Source organism: Bos javanicus, chromosome 14 (genome assembly GCF_032452875.1).
Source record: "Bos javanicus breed banteng chromosome 14, ARS-OSU_banteng_1.0, whole genome shotgun sequence".
NCBI classification, from domain to species: Eukaryota; Metazoa; Chordata; class Mammalia; order Artiodactyla; family Bovidae; genus Bos; species Bos javanicus.
Genome location: NC_083881.1, coordinates 57295914 through 57317748, shown reverse-complemented (window position 1 = coordinate 57317748; position 21835 = coordinate 57295914). Strand labels below are relative to the sequence as shown.

Below are 21835 nucleotides of genomic sequence, written 5' to 3'. Positions count from 1 at the left end.
GTCAGTTTGTCTGGATGCAGATCAGCAGGACCTCTCAGCATGACTGTGTAGTATAATCCTGTCTATAATATATTCCTCCATGTTCTGCCAAAGAAGTGGTGGGCTCTTTGAAGGGCTCACTGACTTAGCAGCTGAAGCTCCATCATACTCAAAACTAGTAAGTCACATACCCAGACACAACTTCTGACATTCCTTGGGGAGGAAGCAAAGCTTAATTTAGATAATCCCCTTTGCAAAGTGTATTAGCTGATCCAAACCAGACCTGGCCAACTAATGGCATGTTGTTCTTACATTTCAGAGATGCTTCGATGTAGAAATAGCTTCTTGTTGCATTTGAGTATTAAGATTCATTTAAGGAATAGGAGGAATGATCAATAAACTATTTTAAAATATATAAACAGCTTTGTGCTTGACCTTGACCTTTGATCCACTTAAATGGTGTTGGGGGGGGGCACATTTCTTCGTTGTTCTGGAAAGACCTTGGCAGAGTTTCTCCAATTCCATTTCACATACGAAAATAAATAATAACAATAAACATAACAGGGAAAGTATGCTGTGTATCACAAATACGTATTTCTGGCTTGTATAAAGAAAAACACTTTTTTTCGAAGTGGTTTGTGGAAGAATATACTTGGTTTAAGAATAGATGTCCCACCAACACTCCATTGCACACATGGATCCATCAACAGAAGACACAGCTAATTATAGAGATATAGAAATGCTATAAGATTCAGCACTTTGATAGAAAAATACCCCCAGGAGCCACATGTGCAGCAACATCACACTTGAGGGTCAATGCATGTAATTTTTTTACAGCATGTGCACAGAAATGAATTTCAAGCTAAAACCTAAATCCTTGAATACATTTTGAAATGCTTGTACTGCTAGAAAATGGAACTGCTATAATCTTGAAAAAAGAAGGAAAAAAGAGAAAGGATGACTCTGAGCAGGAGGGAGGGAAACAGAAGAGAGAGACAAGGAGAGATGGAAAGAGCTGAGTACAAGTGACACTTAGGAAAGTCATTTCATTTTGTAGGAAAGGGTGAGCCCTTTCAGGCTTCCCAGTTTCTTTAAAGTATCCTGACAGCTACAGTGTTAGATACGGACAAAGAGATGACATGCATGTCAGCAGGTGGAGGACTGAATAGCTTAAATTCATGTTGATGACTTTCTTTCTAAACAAAGAAACCACGTGTGGTAACACACTTAATACGAGATAAATCAAAACCACCCTAGGATACATCTATAAAATGAAATAATATGTAGTTTTTAAGAATTATACTAGAGGAATCTCCGAAGAAGGCTGCAAAACAGTGTGTACAGCATGATACAACTTTTTAAGAAAATATATTTATGTTTTTTTTACAGCAACATATGAAGCTCTCTCAATGTGATGGGGTCATGGTTTTTAATTTTCTTCTGAAATTTCTCATTTTCTACAGTAAATGTGTGTTATTTATAGAATTCTAAAAACAACCTAAAAATAAGGCAAAACTGTCATTATTTTACTTCTTCATTCAAAGACAAATCTTTCACAATAGCATCTTGAAACATGATTATAAATGAGGTGTGCTTTTAGTAACAAAGTTAAAGCATGGTAGGACCCTAAATCAAGGGATAGGTGCAGTAAAGTATACCTGTCACATGTATGTCTCTGGTTACTGTGAATCTGCAGTGAGGTTTTGGTACTTTTAAACAGGATTTTCAATTCCAGAACATTTCATCATGCAACTAGTTCAGGGTCAAGTCCTATTGAGTTTATTTATAGTTACACAGTTTACCCTATGACACAGTACAAAGATAAATGAACGTAGAACTTAGAAATACAAGTCATAGAGCACGGAGTGACCCCATTTGGACTCTATACCAAAGTCATGTTTATCTTCTTCATGTAAAAGTTTAATTATAATCATTGTCATTAAAGTCTACACTTAGCATAAAGTTGGGAATTCCTTCTAGGTTGCAGATGGTATTGTGAGAATGTGCCACAGTGGAAAAGATAGGACTAGGAACAAAGAACATGGATTACGTTCCCAGTTGTGCCACCGGAAGCTGTGTGACCTTGGATAGATCACTCACTTCCACTGAGTCTGTTTCCTCATCTATAAGGTGAAGAGGAGAACTAGAAGTTCATTGTAGGTGTTTTTTTGGTTTGGAATATGGTGGAAACTCCTGTTCCACCAAGACAATGGTATTGAACTAGTTTGTAGAAACACAATGATCTTTAAATCAAATAATACATAAGAACTGAAACTTCTTCAAGCTGTCCAAATATCCAGAAGAAAATACAGTTAATATAAAATATATTTGTCTTACAGAGGTCAGCATTTTGACTGAATTGTCCATCATGAATGTTAGGAATTTCAAAATAATGAGTTTATAAATCATCCTGGTTGCAAGATCTGTAAGACCCATTTCACTTACCTGAGATGATTAATTGTTTATAAAATATATCTATCAGTTCAGTCAATTCAGTCACTCAGTTGTGTTTGATTCTTTGCAATCCCAACTGCAGCATGCCAGGCTTCTCTGTCCATCAACAACTCCCGGAGCCTACTCAAATTCATGTCCATCACGTCGGTGATGCCATTCAACCATCTCATCCTCTGTCATCCCCTTCTCCTGCCTTCAATCTTTCCCAGCCTCAGGGTCTTTTCTAATGAGTCAGTTCTTAGCATCAGGTGGCCAAAGTATTGAAGTTTCAGTTTCAGCATCAGTTATTCCAATGAATATTCAGGACTGATTTCCTTTAGGATGGACTGGCTGGATTTCCTTGTACTCCAAGGAAATCTCAAGTCTTCTCTAACCAGACTTCAAAAGCATCAGTTCTTTGGCACTCAGCTTTCTTTACAGTCCAACTCTCACATCCATACAAGACTACTGGAAAAATCAGAGCTTTGACTAGATGGACCTCTGTTGGCAAAGTACTGTCTCTGCTTTTTAATATACTGTCTGCTGCTGCTGCTAAGTCACTTCAGTCGTGTTCAACTCTGTGCGACCCCATAGACGGCAGCCTACCAGGCTCCTCCATCCCTGGGACTCTCCAGGCAAGAACACTAGAGTGGGTTGCCATTTCCTTCTCTAATGCATTAAAGTGAAAAGTGAAAGTGAAGTCGCTCAGTCATGTCCGACTCTTCGTGACCCCATGGACTGCAGCCCACCAGGCTCCTCCATCTATGGGATTTTCCAGGCAAGAGTACTGGAGTGGGATGCAATTGCCTTCTCCAATATGTTGTCTACGTTGGTCATAAGTTTTCTTCCAAGGAGCAAGAGTCTTTTAATTTCATGGCTGCAATCACCATCTGCAGTGATTTCGAAGCCCCCCAAAATAAAGTCTGTCACTGTTTTCATTGTTTCCCCATCTATTTGCCATGAAGTGATGGGACCGGATGCCATGATCTTAGTTTTCTGAATGTTGAGTTTTAAGCCAACTTTTTCACTTTCCTCTTTCACTTTCATCAAGAGGCTCTTTAGTTCTTCTTTGCTTCTGCCATAAGGGTGGTATCATTTGCATATCTGAAGTTATTGATATTTCTCTAGCAATCTTGATTCCAGTTTGTGCTTCATCCAGCCTGGCATTTCACATGATGCACTCTGCATATAAGTTAAATAAGCAGGGGGACAATATACAGCCTTGACATATTCCTTTCCCTATTTGGACTCAGTCTCTTTTTCCATGTCCAGTTATAACTGTTGCTTCTTGATCTGCATATAGATATCTCAGGAGGCAGGTCAGGTGGTCTGGTATTCCCATCTCTTGAAGAATTTTCCAGAGTTTGTTGTGATCCACACAGTCAAAGGCTTTGGCATAGTCTCTAAAGCAGAAGTAGATATTTTTCTGGAACTCTCTTATTTTTCCAATGATCCAACAGATGTTGGCAATTTGATCTCTGGTTTCTTTGCCTTTTCTAAATCCAGCTTCAACACCTGGAAGTTCATAGTTCATGTACTGTTGAAGCCTGGCTTGGAGAATTTTGAGCAGTATTTTGCTATCGTGTGACATAAGTGTAATTTTGCAATAGTTTGAACATTCTTTGGCATTGCCTTTCTTTGGGATTGGAATGAAAACTGACCTTTTCCAGTCCTGTGGCCACTGCTGAGTTTTCCAAATTTGCTGGCATATTGAGTGCAGCACTTTCACAGCATCATCTTTTAGGATTTGAAATAGCTCAACTGGAATTCCATCACCTCCACTAGCTTTGTTCATAGTGATGCTTCCTGAGGCCCACTTGACTTCACATTCCAGGATGTCTGGCTCTAGGTGAGTGATCACAACATCATGATTATCTGGGTAATCAAGATCTTTTTTGTACAGTTCTTCTGTGTATTCTTGCCACCTCTTCTTAATATCTTCTGCTTGTGTTAGGTCTATACCATTTCTGTCCTTTATTGTGCCCATCTTTGCATGACATGTTCCCTTGGTATCTCTAATATTCTTGAAGAGATCTCTAGTCTTTCCCATTCTATTGTTTCCTCTGTTTCTTTGCATTGATCACTGAGGAAGGCTTTATCTCTCCTTGCTATTCTTTGGAACTCTGCATTCAAATGGGTATATCTTTCCTTTTGTCCTTTCCCTTTAGCTTCTCTTCTTTTCTCAGCTATTTGTAAGGCCTCTTCACACAACCGTTTTGCCTTTTTGCATTTCTTTTCCTTGGGGATGGTCTTGATCACTTCCTCCTGTAGGATGTCAGGAACCTCTGTCCATAGATCTTCAGTTACTCTGTCTATCAGATCTAATCCCTTTTTATCAATTTGTCTATAGAGCTAACCAAAGAAATGTATTATGTTCAGAGTTAATGACCTTAAATGGGGGGTGAGGGGAGACAGCTCTTGAACCAGTTTGATAGGGAAGTAATTTTCTGAAAAGAAAATGTGCTTCTCTCTAGTGCAAGAACTCTGAATTCAACCATCTTGTAGGTCTGTAAATGGTTGAGGGCAGATAAAGTGATAATTCAATTTAGAGTTTCAGAGGCTCTATTTTTTTCACTATCACTATAGATTTTGGTTCTACTGAAACTTAATATTTTCTGTTACCAAATTTGGTCATAGAATTATTTTTTGTGGATATAGTAAGATTTGAACAACAGAATATTAGATAAATTAGTGTTAAAAGTTATAAAAAGCAAATATTTCAAGAGTGAAAGCTATAGTATTAATCTTATTTTTGCCATACTTGCTATAGTCACCTTAGACTCTCATTTCTTTTTATATTAAAAATTAATTTGCCTCTGTATTTTTTTCAAATTACATCCATCTTAAGAGGTGGCAGAAGGTGGAGGATATAAGTACATATGTTCATATTTTTGCAATACAACAACCCTCACCTGTTTTTCTCATGAATCTTTAAGATTTCATTTGTCTGTTGAAGAAGTTGTTTCTCTAGCTTGTAGGTTGATAATGAATTCTCCAGCAGTTGTATTTCAAGTCGAGATGTTTGATTTAGTACCTTAAGATAAAAGATAAAAACTTTTAAATCTTCACAAAGAGTCAAAATTATTATTTTGGGTTTTTTATTTAGCTGTGTTTTCTTTTCAAATAATATTTCTCTAGGATAATAAAATGGTCTATATTCTACTAAAAAATGCTTTACATATCTCAAACATTATATTTGTTCAAGACTGAACTGCAACTGAATGAGAAAACTGAGTTGTTAAAACCATTTTCATATTTAAATTTTCATGTCCTCAATCCCTACATGACTTAGCAACTAAAATACCACCACCACAATCCCTAGGATAGCCCACTGTGCTAGCTGCCTTATATGTGTGTGTATATATATCTCCAATATTTACAAGTACAAGATAATTGTTACTACAAGGTCTTAGGTACTGTATATAACTAAGAATAACTAATAGGCATGTAAAACATATCTTACTTGTCCCATCACCTAGCAAAAATTGATTACAAATGTACAAACATCTCATGATACAGTTTAGACAGATTCATGAGCACAATTTACTGAACACTTATCACATTAGAGAGTTCCAGAAAAACATCTATTTCTGCTTTATTGACTAGGCAAAAGCCTTTGACTATGTGGATCACAATAAACTGTGGAAATTCTGAAAGAGATGGGAATACCAGACCACCTGACCTGCTCCTGAGAAACCTATATGCAGGTCAGGAAGCAACAGTTAGAACTGGACATGGAACAACAGACTGGTTCCAAATAGCAAAAGCAGTACGTCAAGGCTGTATATTGTCACCCTGCTTATTTAACTTATATGCAGAGTACATCATGAGAAATGCTGGGCTGGAAGAAGCACAAGCTGGAATCAAGATTGCCAGGAGAAATACCAATCACCTCAGATATGCAGATGACACCACCCTTATGGCAGAAAGTGAAGAGGAACTAAAAAGCCTCTTGATGAAAGTGAAAGAGGAGAGTGAAAAAGTTGGCTTAAAGCTCAACATTCAGAAAACTAAGGTCATGGCATCTGGTCCCATCACTTCATGGCAAATAGATGGGGAAACAGTGTCAGACTTTAATTTTGGGGGTTCCAAAATCACTGCATATGGTGATTGCAGCCATGAAATTAAAAGACGCTTACAGAGTGAAGTAAGCCAGAAAGAAAAACACCAATACAGTATACTAACGCATATATATGGAATTTAGAAAGATGGTAACAATAACCCTGTGTACGAGACAGCAAAAGAGACACTGATGTATAGATCAGTCTTATGGACTCTGTGGGAGAGGGAGAGGGTGGGGAAATTTGGGAGAATGACATTGAAACATGTATAATATCATGTATGAAACGAGTCGCCAGTCCAGGTTCGATGCACGATACTGGATGCTTGGGGCTGGTGCACTGGGATGACCCAGAGGGAGGGTATAAGGAGGGAGGAGGGAGGAGAGTTCAGGATGGGGAACACAGGTATACCTGTGGCGGATTCATTTCGATATTTGTCAAAACTAATACAATATTGTAAAGTTTAAAAAAAAAAAAAAAGATGCTTACTCCTTGGACGGAGAAAGCAATGGCACCCCATGCCAGTACTCTTGACTGGAAAATCCCATGGATGGAGGAGCCTGGTAGGCTGCAGTCCATGGGGTCGCTAAGAGTCAAACATGATTGAGCGACTTCACTTTCACTTTTCACTTTCATGCATTGGAGAAGGAAATGGCAACCCACTCCAGTGTTCTTGCCTGGAGAATCCCAGGGACGGGGGAGCCTGGTGGGCTGGCGTCTCTGGGGTCGCCCAGAGTCGGACACAACTGAAGTGACTTAGCAGTACTCCTTGGAAGAAAAGGTATGACCAACCTAGATAGCATATTGAAAAGCAGAGACATTACTTTGCCAACAAAGGTCCGTCTGGTCAAGGCTATGATTTTTCCTGTGGTCATGTATGGATGCGAGAGTTGGACTGTGAAGAAGGCTGAGGGCCGAAGAATTGATGCTTTTGAATTGTGATGTTGGAGAAGACTCTTGAGAGTCCCTTGAACTGCAAGGAGATCCAACCAGTCCATCCCAAAGGAGATCAGTCCTGGGTGTTCTTTGGAAGGAATGATGCTAAAGCTGAAACTCCAGTACTTTGGCTACCTCATGCAAAGAGTTGACTCATTGGAAAAGACTCTGCTGCTGGGAGGGATTGGGGGCAGGAGGAGAAGTGGACAACAGAGGATGAGATGGCTGGATGGCTTCACTGACTTGATGGACATGAGTTTGAGTGAACTCCAGGAGATGGTGATGGACAGGGAGGCCTGGCGTGCTGCGATTCATGGGGTCACAAAGAGTTGGACACGACTGAGCAACTGAACTGAACTGCTTATGTTAGTTTATGCCAGTCCTTCTAGTATCATCATTTCATAGACATGGGTACCCAGTGAATTAGTAAGAGGAATTATTATTATCAATTTATAAATGAAGAAACTGAGGTTCAGAGAGAAGCCAGAATCCACACAGGAACCAAGGGAAGAACTGGGTTTTGAACCCAGATACTGTACCAAGAAGAGGGGGACTCAAACTATCCTGGATCTTATCTGAGGAGATGAAGTAACCAGGAACCCAGATTGTACTGAAGACTGACTGTTAGTTATTTTTCAACTGTATACATGGGGTCCTCCAGAAACTCTAAATGTTCACCTCATCTTGAATCACAAAGACGCATGCTGCTAGTCAGGCTTTAATATAACATGACTCTGAGCCATGAATGCAAACCTACCCATCCTCTGAACAAACAACATACATTCCTGTTCTAGATGATGACTTCAAGCTGTGCTAATGCCCTGGTCCTGACCCTTTCTCATCCTTCTTTAACAGAGGTTAAAAAAGACAAGGAAGAAAGTACTATTAATTTTAAAACTCCTTAAGTTGTTTGAGAACTTTTATAACCATGGTACCTTTTTTAGAACACTTGTTGAAAAGGACCTGGGAAACCTTCTGGAGGGTCAATATCAATCTAAAGGGTCCTCCTCTAAAAATGACACCAGTAAAATTTTCTTCTTTTTCTGTAGCAGGTTTAAACCTGTAATTATATAAGAATCACACAGAAAAAGCCTTTTCAAAATATCCTGACATGATCAGGGCTGGGGCTTGGACTAATGGAGAGATTGTAGGTGAAGAGGACATATTGGCAGGGAAGCAGAATAGGGACTAGGTGAGATGAGAGAGGCAACTGCCTCAGGTGTTAAGATTTGAGGTGTAAGATTTAAGCCAAAAACTCAATAATCAAGTAATATTTGAATGCAATACTTTGAAAGATAAAAATTAATGTAAAAAATATCCACATGAAACAGAATATCATTTTAAACTAAAGATAGGATATGCCCCTACAAATGTATGATTCAGTCTTGCATAACTTGATCTCATTGCTTTCACCCCAGTCCCAGCCCTGCTGAAGGGGTTAGAGAAGAGAACACTAAGGTGGGGCATTTGGGCTTTAAAAAAGTTTTAAGCGACTATAATTCATCTATACAATTATCATATTGATTACAGATCTGAAAGCTAGTCTAAAAGTTACTACTACTAATTGAAATTCATATTTGTGTTTAAAAAAGTATTTCCCATCCTAAATTGTTTCATCTGAGAGAAAACAGGAGCAGGAGAACCTATGCTTTGAAGACAGAGCTAAAAGCAGCCCAGAGGAAAAAACTGTAGAGAATATAAAGATTAGGGACACACAAGATATAATTTTAAACTATTAAACATATCTTGAAGAGATCTCTAGTCTTTCCAATCCTGTTGTTTTCCTCTATTTCTTTGCATTGATCGCTGAGGAAAGCTTTCTTATCTCTTCTTGCTATTCTCTGGAACTCTGCATTCAGATGCTTATATCTTTCCTTTTCTCCTTTGCTTTTTGCGTCTCTTCTTTTCACAGCTATTTGTAAGGCCTCCTCCAACAGCCATTTTGCTTTTTTGCATTTCTTTTCCATGGGGATGGTCTTGATCCCTGTCTCCTGTACAATGTCATGAACCTCTGTCCATGGTTCATCAGGCACTCTATCAGATCTAGTCCCTTAAATCTATTTCTCACTTCCACTGTATAATCATAAGGAATTTGATTTAGGTCATACCCCCAGTCTTGTTTTTGCTGACTGTGTAGAGCTTCTCCATCTTTGGCTGCAAAGAATATAATCAATCTGATTTTGGTGTTGACCATCTGGTCCATGTGTAGAGTCTTCTCTTCTGTTGTTCGAAGAGGGTGTTTGCTATGACCAGTGCATTCTCTTGGCAAAACTCTATTAGCCTTTGCCTTGCTTCATTCCATATTCCAAGGCCAAATTTGCCTGTTACTCCAGGTGTTTCTTGACTTCCTACTTTTGCATTCCAGTCCCCTATAATGAAAAGGACATCTTTTTTGGGTGTTAGTTCTAAAAGGTCTTGTAGGTCTTCATAGAACCATTCAACTTCAGCTTCTTCAGCGTTACTGGTTGGGGCATAGACTTGGATTACTGTGATATTGAATGGTTTGCCTTGGAAACGAACAGAGATCATTCTGTTGTTTTTCAGATTGCATTTAACTTATATGCAGAGTACATCATGAGAAACGCTGGGCTGGAAGAAGCACAAGCTGGAATCAAGATTGCCGGGAGAAATACCAATCACCTCAGATATGCAGATGACACCACCCTTATGGCAGAAAGTGAAGAGGAACTAAAAAGCCTCTTGATGAAGGTGAAAGTGGAGAGTGGAAAAGTTGGCTTAAAGCTCAACATTCAGAAAACTAAGGTCATGGCATCTGGTCCCATCACTTCACGGCAAATAGATGGGGAAACAGTGGAAACAGTGTCGGACTTTATTTTGAGGGGTTCCAAAATCACTGCAGATGGTGACTGCAGCCATTAAATTGAAAGATGCTTACTCCTTGGAAGGAAGGTTATGACCAACCTAGATAGCATTTTGAAAAGCAGAGACATTAGTTTGCCAACAAAGGTCTGTCTAGTCAAGGCTATGGTTTTTTCAGTAGTCATGTACGGATGTGAGAGTTGGACTGTGAAGACAGCTAAGCGCTGAAGAATTGATGCTTTTGAACTGTGGTGTTGGAGAAGACTCTTGAGAGTCCCTTGAACTGCAAGGAGATCCAACCAGTTCATTCTAAAGGAGATCAGTCCGGGTGTTCTTTGGAAGGAATGATGCTAAAGCTGAAACTCCAGTACTTTGGCCACCTCATGCGAAGAGTTGACTCATTGGAAAAGACTCTGATGCTGGGAGGGATTGGGGGCAGGAGGAGAAGGGGATGACAGAGGATGAGATGGCTGGATGCATCACCGACTCCATGGACGTGAATTTGAGTGAACTCTGGGAGCTGGTGATGGACAGGGAGGCCTGGCGTGCTGCAATTCATGGGGTCGCAAAGAGTCAGACAGGACGAGCAACTGAACTGAACTGAACTGAACTGAAACATATCTTTGGGTGAGTTTTCTGTTTGTTTATTAACAAGAATGAAAATTTAGGAAATAATTAACTAGGGGATGAAACAGCTATATTTTTTGGTGAGATTTAGGACAGTGCTTGGCATAGACAGGACCCTCAATATTTATTAAATGAATGCATTCATTGTCTCATTAAGTCAAGCATATCATATGCCATTAAAATCTGTTTTCTCCTTTATTCTCTGTACTCTCTGATCATACTTCCTAATATTCTCAAATACCAAAATTTTCATTTTACAGAGGACAGAATTTGGTCTTCATGTCTGAGAAGAACATGAGAAAACATTGAGAACAAAATGGAACCATCAAAAATTGAAAATTAAGTTGCCTATATCTAAGTCTGGAGACACTACAGCCCCTAATTTTTCTCTATGTTGTCCTACTTCCAGTCCCTGTGCTACATAGCAACCAGAGTGCTCTTCTAAAAAACACAAATCAGATGTCATGTCCTCTGTTAAATATGCTTGTGACTTCCCTTTAAAATCAGAGCAAATTCCAGAGTTCTCAACCTAACTTTCAAGGTCCTATGTGATCAGGACCCTGACTGCTTCTCAGATCTCACTTCTTTTCCACTCTCTTCCCTGATCATTATGCCCCAATCACACTGGCCTTCTTACTGCTACCCCAACATGCCAAATTAATCTCCACCTCAGGGTCTTTGCAGTTTCCCCTGCCTAGAATGTCCATCCATTCCCAGATGCATGGGTGATTTATTCTTATAATTCAAGTCGTGTCTAAGGAGGCCCGTTCTGGCTAGTCTCGGTAAAGGAGCTCCCACATCATTGATCAGGTGGCCCTGTTTTACTTTTTAAATGAAATCATCCTGTCAGTTCACTCATATACTATCATTTCTGCCCCGTGAAGATGTCAGCTGCACAAAGGGAGGCCCTTGAAACCTCTGGAGCCCAGCATGAGGCCTGGAATCCTGGACATTCAGAGCTACTCGTTAGATGCTAACCAAAGGCTAGTGAGTCAGTTTTAAAGTTGGGTAATGCTCAGAGACAGAGTAACAGGCCAGGTGAGCATCAAGCTGGACTTCCGTTTTAACAGTCCCAATCTAAAGCAGTGTCTGAATGTAGGAGAAACAGGGGAACAAATCTCAAATGTCCAGGCTAAGCTTTAGGTCATCTCAGGCCAATTTTGAAAACAAAAGGCAATCCCTTTTCTTCTCTCTCCATCACTTTAATCAAAGAGCTGCTTTATTTCAACTCTCTCCCTTGATGTATTAAAATAGGCCTGAAGTTCAAAAGCAGGCAACTGAAGAGAATTGTACAGGAAACTATGATAAATTGACCACTTTCTTTCTATGTGTCTATGGAACTTGCTGCTTAGCAATAATCTGAGTGTTCCATTAAAATGACAAAAGACATTTCCTTCTTCAGCCTAAACATGTTCCAAAAGCACATATCAGAAAGAAAGAGAGAAAGAAGGGGAAAACATAAAAGGGGAACGAGAGGAAAGGAGAGGACAGAAGCGGAAAGGAAAGGGGAAAGTGAAGAGTATGTAACACAAGCCCTCAAGAAACAATTTCAAAGCATAAATTTTTCACAATACACCATACAGTAAGGAAGATATGGGCTTCCCAGGTGGCTCAGTGGTAAAGAATCCACCTGCAGTGCAGGAGAAATGAGTTCAATTCTTGGGTCAGGAAGATCCCTTGGAGAAGGAAATGGTAACCCACTCCAGTATTTCTGCCTAGTAAATCCCATGAACAGAGACGCCTGGTGGGCTACAGTCCATGGAGTCACAAAGAGTTGGATATGACTTAGCAACTAAAGAAACAAGAAAAAATGATCTAAGACTTGGAACTGAGGATTTATAGACTATAAAATTTCAGTTCTTTCTTTAAAAAATAAGCAAAATTTTAAAAATAAAAATTAGGATTTTCTTAAAGAAAGTGAGCTAGATAATTTCATCCAGCTTCCCTTTAATACTTAAGTTCCTCTAACTTTCCTTAAAAGGAAAATATTCCACATAAAAAAATTCCTTTGACTGGCATATGAACTTTAAAATCTGCCTTGCTGTACGATTCTCTTTTCTTTACTTTAACTATGTTTTTCAAATTAAAAAAAAAAAAAAGAACACAAGGTATGATGACTCAGCAATTAGACTTTTACAGAAGAATGAAGGCTAATATACGTACATGGAAGGAGAGTTAGAAGTTAGTTATATGATCACCATTTTACAAAATCAAGGAAATAATTTATTTGGTCAGTGATGGGTAGTGTGACAATGTATCAGTCTACAGGGCTTTTGCTAATTTCCAAGGGGAAAGTGGACAATTGGAATGGAGAACTATAGGGTCTTTTTACCCTAACCAACTTAAAATTAGTGTTACCGAGATGGTGGCAAGCTGGCATTTATGTCTCCTGATGAGATGAAATAAGAAGTGACTAGTAATTCTACAAAGCACACCCACCACCATGTCCAACTTAACCCAATTAAGCCTGTAGACTTAACTTTCAGTTAAAAAAAATACAGAGGATGGAAAAGTAAATTAAAAACATATCATAAAGAAATATTCAGACAAATTAAGAATATGAGACACTATACAGAACAACTGACCAAGTATCTTTAAAATCTCAAGAAAAACAAAAATTTAAACAGAAAGACAAATAGTATATGTTATAACTTATATGAAGAATCTAAAAAAACTAGTGAATATAACAAAAAAGAAACAGACTCACAGTTATAGAGAACAATTTAGTGGTTACCAGTGGGGAGAAGGAAGTGAGGAAGGGTCAAGATAGGGGTAGGGGACTAAGGAGTACAAACTATTATATATAAAACAAATGGATCTTCCCTGGTAGTTCAGCAGTAAAGAGTGCCTGCAACGCAGGAGATAACCCAGGTTCAATCCCTGGGTCAGGAAGATCCCCTGGAGAAGGGCAGGACAACCCACTCCAGTATTCTTGGTGGAGAATCCCATGGATAGAGCCTGGTGGACTACACAGTCCATAGGGTCACAAAGAGTCAGACAATGACTGAAGCGACTGAGCGTGCACGCACACATAAAATAACTGTTACAATGATACACTGTACAACACAGGGAATAGAGGTGATAATTTATAACTTCAAATGAAGTATAGTCTTTAAAAATTGTGAATCATTATGCTGTATGTTGACTTCCTTGCCTGGAAAATCCCATGGACAGAGGAGCCTGGTAGGTTACAGCCCATGGGGTCGCAAAGAGTCAGCCACGACTGAGCGACTTCACTTTATGCTGTACACCTGAAACTTATATACTATTGTGAATCAACTATACTTCAATTTAAAAAAAATGTAACATTGCTCCAAATTAAAAGAGACTATTAAGTGGTAAAAAATAAAGTTCATCACAGCACTGTTTATAATAGCCAGGACATGGAAGTAACTTAGATGTCCATCAGCAGATGAATGGATAAGAAAGCTGTGGTACATATACACAATGGAGTATTACTCAGCCATTAAAAAGAATACATTTGAATCAGTTCTAATGAGGTGGATGAAACTGGAGCCGATTATACAGAGTGAAGTAAGCCAGAAAGAAAAACACCAATATAGTATACTAATGCATATATATGGAATTCAGAAAGATGGTAACGATAACCCTGTATGCGAGACAGCAAGAGACACTGATGTATAGAACAGTCTTTTGGACTCTGTGGGAGAGGGAGAGGGTGGGATGATTTGGGAGAATGGCATTGAAACATGTATAATATCATATAAGAAATGAATCGCCAGTCCAGGTTCGATGCAGGATACAGGATGCTTGGGGCTAGTGCACTAGGATGACCCAGAGGGATGGTACAGGGAGGGAGGTGAGGGGGGTTCAGGATGGGGAGCACGTGTACACCCGTGGTGGCTTCATGTTGATGTATGGCAAAACCAATATAATATTGTAAAATAATTAGCCTCCACTTAAAATAAATAAATTTAAATTAAAAAAAATAAAAAAATAAAATGCCAATAAAATTTTTGGTAAAAAGTTGAGGAAATCTGTGAAAATTAGATAATCTTAGAGAATTATTATTAATAATATATCAATAATCTATATGTAGATGACACCACCCTAATGGCAGAAATCAAAGAGGAACTAAAGAGACTCTTGAAGGTAAAAAAGGAGAGTGAAAAAGCTGGCTTAAAATTGAACATTCAAAAAACTAAGATCATGGCATCCGGTCCCATCACTTCATGGCAAATAGATGAGGCAACAATGGAAAAAGTGACAGACTTTTTCTTGGGCTCCAAAATCACTGAGGATGTGACTACAGCCATGAAATTAAAGTTCGCTTGCTCCTTGGATGAAAAGCTAGACCATCCTAGACAGCACATTAAACAGCAGAGACATTATTTTGCCAAAAAAGATCCGTATAGTCAAAGCAATGGTTTTTTCAGTAGTCATGAATGGATATGAGAGTTGGACAAGAAAGAAGGTTGAGTAGTGAAGAATTGATGCTTTTGAACTGTGGTGTTGGAGAAGACTCTTGGAGAGTCCCTTGGACTGCAAGGAGATCAAACCAGTCAATCATAAAGAAAATCAATGCTGAATATGCATTTGAAGGACTGATGGTACAGCTGAAACTCCACTACTTTGGCCACCTGATACAAAGAGCTGATTCATTGGAAAAGTCCCTGATGCTGTGAAAGATAGAAGGCCAGAGGAAAAGGGGACAACAGAGGACAAGATGTTTGAATGGCATCACCGACTCAATGGACGTGAGTTTGAGCAAGTTCTGGGAGTTGGTGATGCACAGCAAAGCCTGGTGTGCTGCAGTTCATGGGGTCACAGAGTCAGACATGACTGAGAGACTGAACAATAACAACATGACTATTATTAGTGAATTTAATCATTCAACATGTATTTATTGATAGCCTGTTGTGTGAGTACTATTTTAAATCCTAAGGATAGAGTAGTGACCAAGATAGACAAAATCCTTGCTCTCTATGAGTTGGAATCTTGGTGCAGGAGTTAATCAGCTATTGCTGTAGAAAGCCAGATAGTAAATATCTTAGTCTTAGCAGGCCCTGGTGCAACTATTCTGCTCTCTTATTAAGGAAAAGAAGCTATGACAAACCTAGTTCATTCAGTCAGTTCAGTCGCTCAGTCGTGTCCAACTCTTTGCGACCCCATGAATCACAGCATGCCAGGCCTTCCTGTCCATCACCAACTCCCAGAGTTCACTCAAACTCATGTCCATCAAGTCAGTGATGCCATCCAGCCATCTTATCCTCTGCCATCCCCTTCTCCTCCTGCCCCCAATCCCTCCCAGCATGTCTTTTTCAATGAGTCAACTCTTCGCATGAGGTAGCCAAAGTATTGGAGTTTCAGCTTTAGCATCAGTCCTTCCAAAGAAATCCCAGGGCTGATCTCCTTCAGAATGGACTGGTTGGATCTCCTTGCAGTAGACAGCATATTAAAAAGCAGAGACATTACTTTGCCAACAAAGGTCTGTCTAGTCTAAGCTATGGTTTTTCCAGTAGTCAAGTATGGATGTGAATGTTGAACTGTAAAGACAGCTGAGTGCTGAAGAATTGATGCTTTTGAACTGGTGTTGGAGAAGACTCTTGAGAGTCCCTTGGACTGCAAGGAGATCCAACCAGTCCATCCTAAAGTAAATCAGTCCTAAATATTAATTGAAAGGACTGATGCTGAAGCTGAAGCTCCAATAGTTTAGCCACCTGATGCAAAGAGCTAACTCATTAGAAAAGACCCTGCTGTTGGGAAAGGTTTAAGGCAGGAGGAGAAGGGGACGACAGAGGATGAGATAGTTGGATGGCATCATTGACTCCATGGTCATGAGTTTGACCAAGCTCTGGGAGATGGTGATGATTAGGGTAGCCTGGTGTGGTGCAGTCCATGGGGTCACAGAATCGGACACGATTGAATGACTGGACAACAACATTGAGAAACCACCCATATGCAACATATAAAACTTTATTTTGCAAAAATAAAATGCCATTGAAAATGGCATTTCAAATTTGACTGAGCCCTCTTCTAATGGGTTATCAAACCCTTTTCCAGACCTTGTGAAAAAATTAATTATCAGGGTATTTTCCTTGGATGACTCATTAGCAAATTTATTTTACTGCCATTTCAATTCAGTCAAAAAGTTAAATATTTACTCAGCTATCCTCTCATCAAGTTAAAGAGATAGTGGTTCAACTTTGAGTGCTGACCTTTCTGTTCTTTCAAACCTATTTTTGCTTACACATACAAGCTCATTGTTTAAATGTTCCTGAACTACTTTAAGTTTACAGTTGTATGAGTCAAGTCCAAACAACAGGTGTGATTGTTTGTGACCTCTAAGAAGCAGATACCAGACTGCAGGAAATTAATTAGGGGAAATGCCTGTGAGAAAAATTGGGGAAAAGCCAGAGTTGACTAGGGTCACCTTCCGACTGGGATGTAGATCTAACCACAATGAAGAAGAGAGGGAAAGGAGTAAGGCTAACTGGATGTCTTGGTATGCAGGGAGTTGTGCTAAAGTTTGGCAAGGCTGATGATGGAGAGCCAAGTCATGTGTCAGTGGCATCTTACAGCTACCAGGGGTGGGTCTAAATATCACTGCCACAATACGTCCTTGGCTGGAAGGGGCCACTGAGAATTGTGGTCTCTGTACTAACACAGTGATGGATTTCAGAGCCCAGCAGCTGGGGCCATTGATCTATTACACCTCTTCACCAGCAAGAGATCGGAAAGATGCATTTTATGACTGTGAGGGAGGCTCCATAGCTAATTTAGGGAAAGTCAAGAAAGAAATGGTTTAGCAAATTTTTGTCACATTAACTCAAGCTCACTGAGTATAAAGACTGCTTTACTTATCGCTGTATTCTATTTGGTACTTATTAAAATATTTTGCATCAAGGAGGTATTCAAAATATATCTTTAAAATTTGTATTAAATTACATTTCTAAAACTATGGCTCTATATAAATGATTGGAAGTTGGAGGAGAATTGTACTGTTTCTATAGAACTTCTTTATATTAATAGTTACACAGCCAGAAAGTGACAAGGACAGCAGTGGTTACATGAGATGATGTGCAGGCACAGGGTAAAAACCACCAATAGATGGTGGTTCCCTCAGCAGCAGTAGCAAAAGCAGCAGCTTCATCATTTATAGAAAATGTTCTGTTGCCACTATTAGATCCACATTAATTTGCTTTATCTGAAATTCATTTTATCTTCTGCTAGAACCCCAGTTGCATCTGTAGCCTCTGAGAGAGAAAGGAATCACAAGAGAGAGAGAGTACAGACAGAAAGCTTGTAAAGCATGTAGACTCTGATGCCAGACAATCTGGGTTCAAATCTTCCCTCTAATATTCACAAGTTTTTTCACCTGGGGTCAATTTCTTTACCTCTCTTGAGTTTCAGCTTCCACATCTTTAACAAGGGATGGTAATAATATCGACCCCACTAAATATTTGTTTAAAAATAATTAAAAACTAATACAGATTGATTATACTCTTTGCAGCCAAAGATGGAAAAGTTCTACACAGTCAGCAAAAACAAGACTGGGAGCTGACTGTGGCACAGACCATGAACTCCTTATTGCCAAATTCAGACTTAAATTGAAGAAGGTAGGGAAAACCACTAGACCATTCAGGTATGACCTAAATCAAATCCCTTACAATTATACGATGGAAGTAACAAATAGATTCAAGGGATTAGATCTGATAGGCAGAGCGCCTGAAGATCTATGGACAAAAGTTCCTGACATTGTACAGGAGACAGGGATCAAGACCACCCCCAAGGAAAAGAAATGCAAAAAGGCAAAATGGTTATCTGAGGAGGCCTTGCAAATAGCTATGCATAGAAGAGAAGTGAAAGGCAAAGGAGAAAAGGAAAGATACACTCATTTAAATACAGAGTTCCAAAGACTAGCAAGGAGAGATAAGAAAGCCTTCCTCAGTGATCAGTGCAAAGAAATAGAGGAAAACAATATAATAGGAAAGACTAGAGACCTCTTCAAGAAAATGAGAGATACCATGGGAACATTTCATGCAAAGATGGGCACAATAAAGGACAAAAATGGTACAGACCTAACAGAAGCAGAAGATATTAAGAGGTGGCAAGAATACACAGAAGAACTGTACAAAAAAAGATCTTGATTATCCAGATAATCACAATGGTGTGATCACTTACCTAGAGCCAGACATCCTGGAATGCGAAGTCAAGTGGGCCTGAAGAAGCATCACTACGAACAAAGCTAGTGGAGGTGATGGAATTCCAGTTGAGCTATTTCAAATCCTAAAAGATGATGCTGTGAAAGTGCTGCACTCAATATGCCAGCAAATTTGGAAAACTCAGCAGTGAAAAAGCTGGCTTAAAACTCAATATTCAGAAAACTAAGATCATGGCATCTGGTCCCATCACTTCATGGCAAATAGATGGGGAAACAGTAAGAGACTTTATTTTTGGGGGCTCCAAAATCACTGCAGATGGTGACTGAAGCCATGAAATTAAAAGATGTTTGTTCTGCTCCTTGGAAGAAAAGTTATGACCAACCTAGACAGCATATTAAAAAGTAGAGACATTACTTTGCCAACAAAGGCTTGTCTAGTCAAAGCTATGGTTTTTCCAGTAGTCATGTATGGATGTGAGAGTTGGACTAAAAGAAAGCTGAGCACTGAAGAATTGATGCTTTTGAACTGTGGTGTTGGACAAGACTCCTGAGAGTCCCTTGGAATACAAGGAGATCCAACCAGTTCATCTTAAAGGAGATCAGTCCTGAATATTCATTGGAAGGACTGATGCTGAAACTGAAACTCCAATACTTTGGCCACCTGATGTGAAGAACTGACTCATTTGAAAAGACCCTGATACTGGGGAAGATTGGAAGCAGGAGGAGAAGGGGCCAACAGAGGATGAGTTGGTTGGATGGCATCACCGACACAGTGGACATAAGTAAACTCTGTGAGTTGGTGATGGACAGGGAGGCCTGGCATGCTGCAGTCCATGGGTTCCCAAGGAGTCAGACATGACTGAGTGACTGAACTGAACTGAATTGAATATATGTAAAATTGCTTTAAAGAGAGGTAAGCGCAGATTATTAGAGGTGAATTTTAATATACATTTTTTTTTGTCTACTAGTGTACATTGACTCAAAATTGGCCTGAGGAAGAAGTCAGAAATAGATTCACACTACAGGAAGAGGCATGAATAATATTTGAAATGAATCCCTTCACACTGTGTGCTTGGAAGAGGAACTAGAAAGAGAGGAGATATTGATATGAACTGGTAACAGAGTAAAGAAAACATTGCAAGCTAAACTAAGGAGGAAGGAACAGGCCCAGCACTGGTTCCTGGTCTCACCACCATGACCAGCAGGGTTATTTAATTGTACTCATTCTCTGTCTTTTCTCATTATGATGCTTACTGAGCACAAGAATACTTTTAAACACCACTGCAATAATTCCAAGGTTCTACCTACTTTAATTAAGTTCAAGTCTAGAAGGTCAGCAGAAGACTAAAAAGCAGTAAGTTACTTATCTTTATAACAACATCATGTAAAAGCTAGGGCATTAAAATACACTGCAAAACTATTGGCATGAGTTCCTAAAATAACTGAGACCTGAAATGAGTTTAGGAATAGTAAGACTTACCAAAGTGAAATAAAGTAGACTGAATAAGGGAAGAAAAACCTGGGAGCATACCTGGATAGCACTAAAGGTTTATAAATGCTTATGACAAAAGAATAGAGTGTACTGAGATTAAGGAATAATCTAGGACTCACTTTGTAAACCTGGCCTTGCATTAGAACTTGAATAATTAGGTTTTAGGACTTCTCTGATAGCTCAGTTGGTAAAGAATCCACCTGCAATGCAGGAGACCCCAGTTTAAGCCCTGGTTTGGGAAGATCTGCTGGAGAAGGGATAGGCTACCCACTCCAGTATTCTTGGGCTTCCCTTGTGGCTCAGTTGGTAAAGAATCACCTGCAGTGTGGGAGACCTGTGTTCAATCCCTTGGTTGGGAAGATCCCCTGGAGAAGGGAAAGGCTACCCACTCCAGTATTCTGGCCTACAGAATTCCATGGACTTTTAGTCCATGGGGTTGCATAGAGTCAGGCACAACTGAGCAAATTTTACTTTCAATTAGATTTAAGTAGAATATGTATGGTGCTTCTCAGATGGCGCTAGTGGTAAAGAACCCTCCTGCCAATGCAGGTATTGTTACTAATCAAGGAGGCCAGAAAAGGAAAGAAATGTGTATGTTTCAGTTTGAGTACCAAACTCAATTCACTAGCTGTATCAACAGAGGATGAGATGGTTGGGTGGCATAATTAACACAATGGACTTGAGTTTGAGCAAACTCCAGGAGATAGTGAAGGACAGGAAAGCCAGGTTTTCTGCAGTCCATGGGGTCAGAATTGGACACAACTTAGCTATGGAGAAGGGAATGGCACGCACTCCAGTACTCTTGCCTGGAAAATCCCGTGGATGGAGGAGCCTGGTAGGCTGCAGTCCATGGGGTCGCTAAGAGTCGGACACGACTGAGCGACTTCACTTTCACTTTTTACTTTCATGCATTGGAGAAGGAAATGGCAACCCGCTCCAGTGTTCTTGCCTGGAGAATCCCAAGGACGGGGAGCCTGGTGGCCTGCCATCTATGGGGTTGCACAGAGTCGGACACGACTGAAGTGACTTAGCAGCAGCAGCAGTAGCTACTGAACAACAACAAGCTGTATCAATATGAGAAACCCACTCAAGCTTTCTGTTCTAAATAGTCTTCATGAGTATCATTTGTCCATGAGAAAGTGGTTTGCATAATATAAAATGCCCTGTCCATATAAATTATTATTGCTATTTGTCTTTAATTATCAACATTTGACGCCATTAACATAAATGACATAAAACAGAAACAAGGTTATATGTTGGAGGACAGGGAAGCCTGTCATGCTGCAGTCCATGGGGTTGCAAAGAGTTGGACACCACTTAGCAACTGAATAATAACAAAGATTGCATATTATTTTTGAATTT

The 21835-nt window shown here is 39.6% G+C and overlaps 1 protein-coding gene across 2 annotated transcripts in view; it reads right to left on the bottom strand.

Moving 5' to 3' along the window:
* Positions 1 to 21835, bottom strand: part of ANGPT1 (angiopoietin 1) — a 469567-nt gene that overhangs the window by 95344 nt on the left and 352388 nt on the right. For both annotated transcript variants that reach the window (XM_061439144.1, XM_061439145.1), the window contains exon 4: positions 5325 to 5446. In XM_061439144.1, the coding sequence (XP_061295128.1) occupies positions 5325 to 5446 (122 nt within the window). The remainder of the gene's footprint in view (positions 1 to 5324; positions 5447 to 21835) is intronic.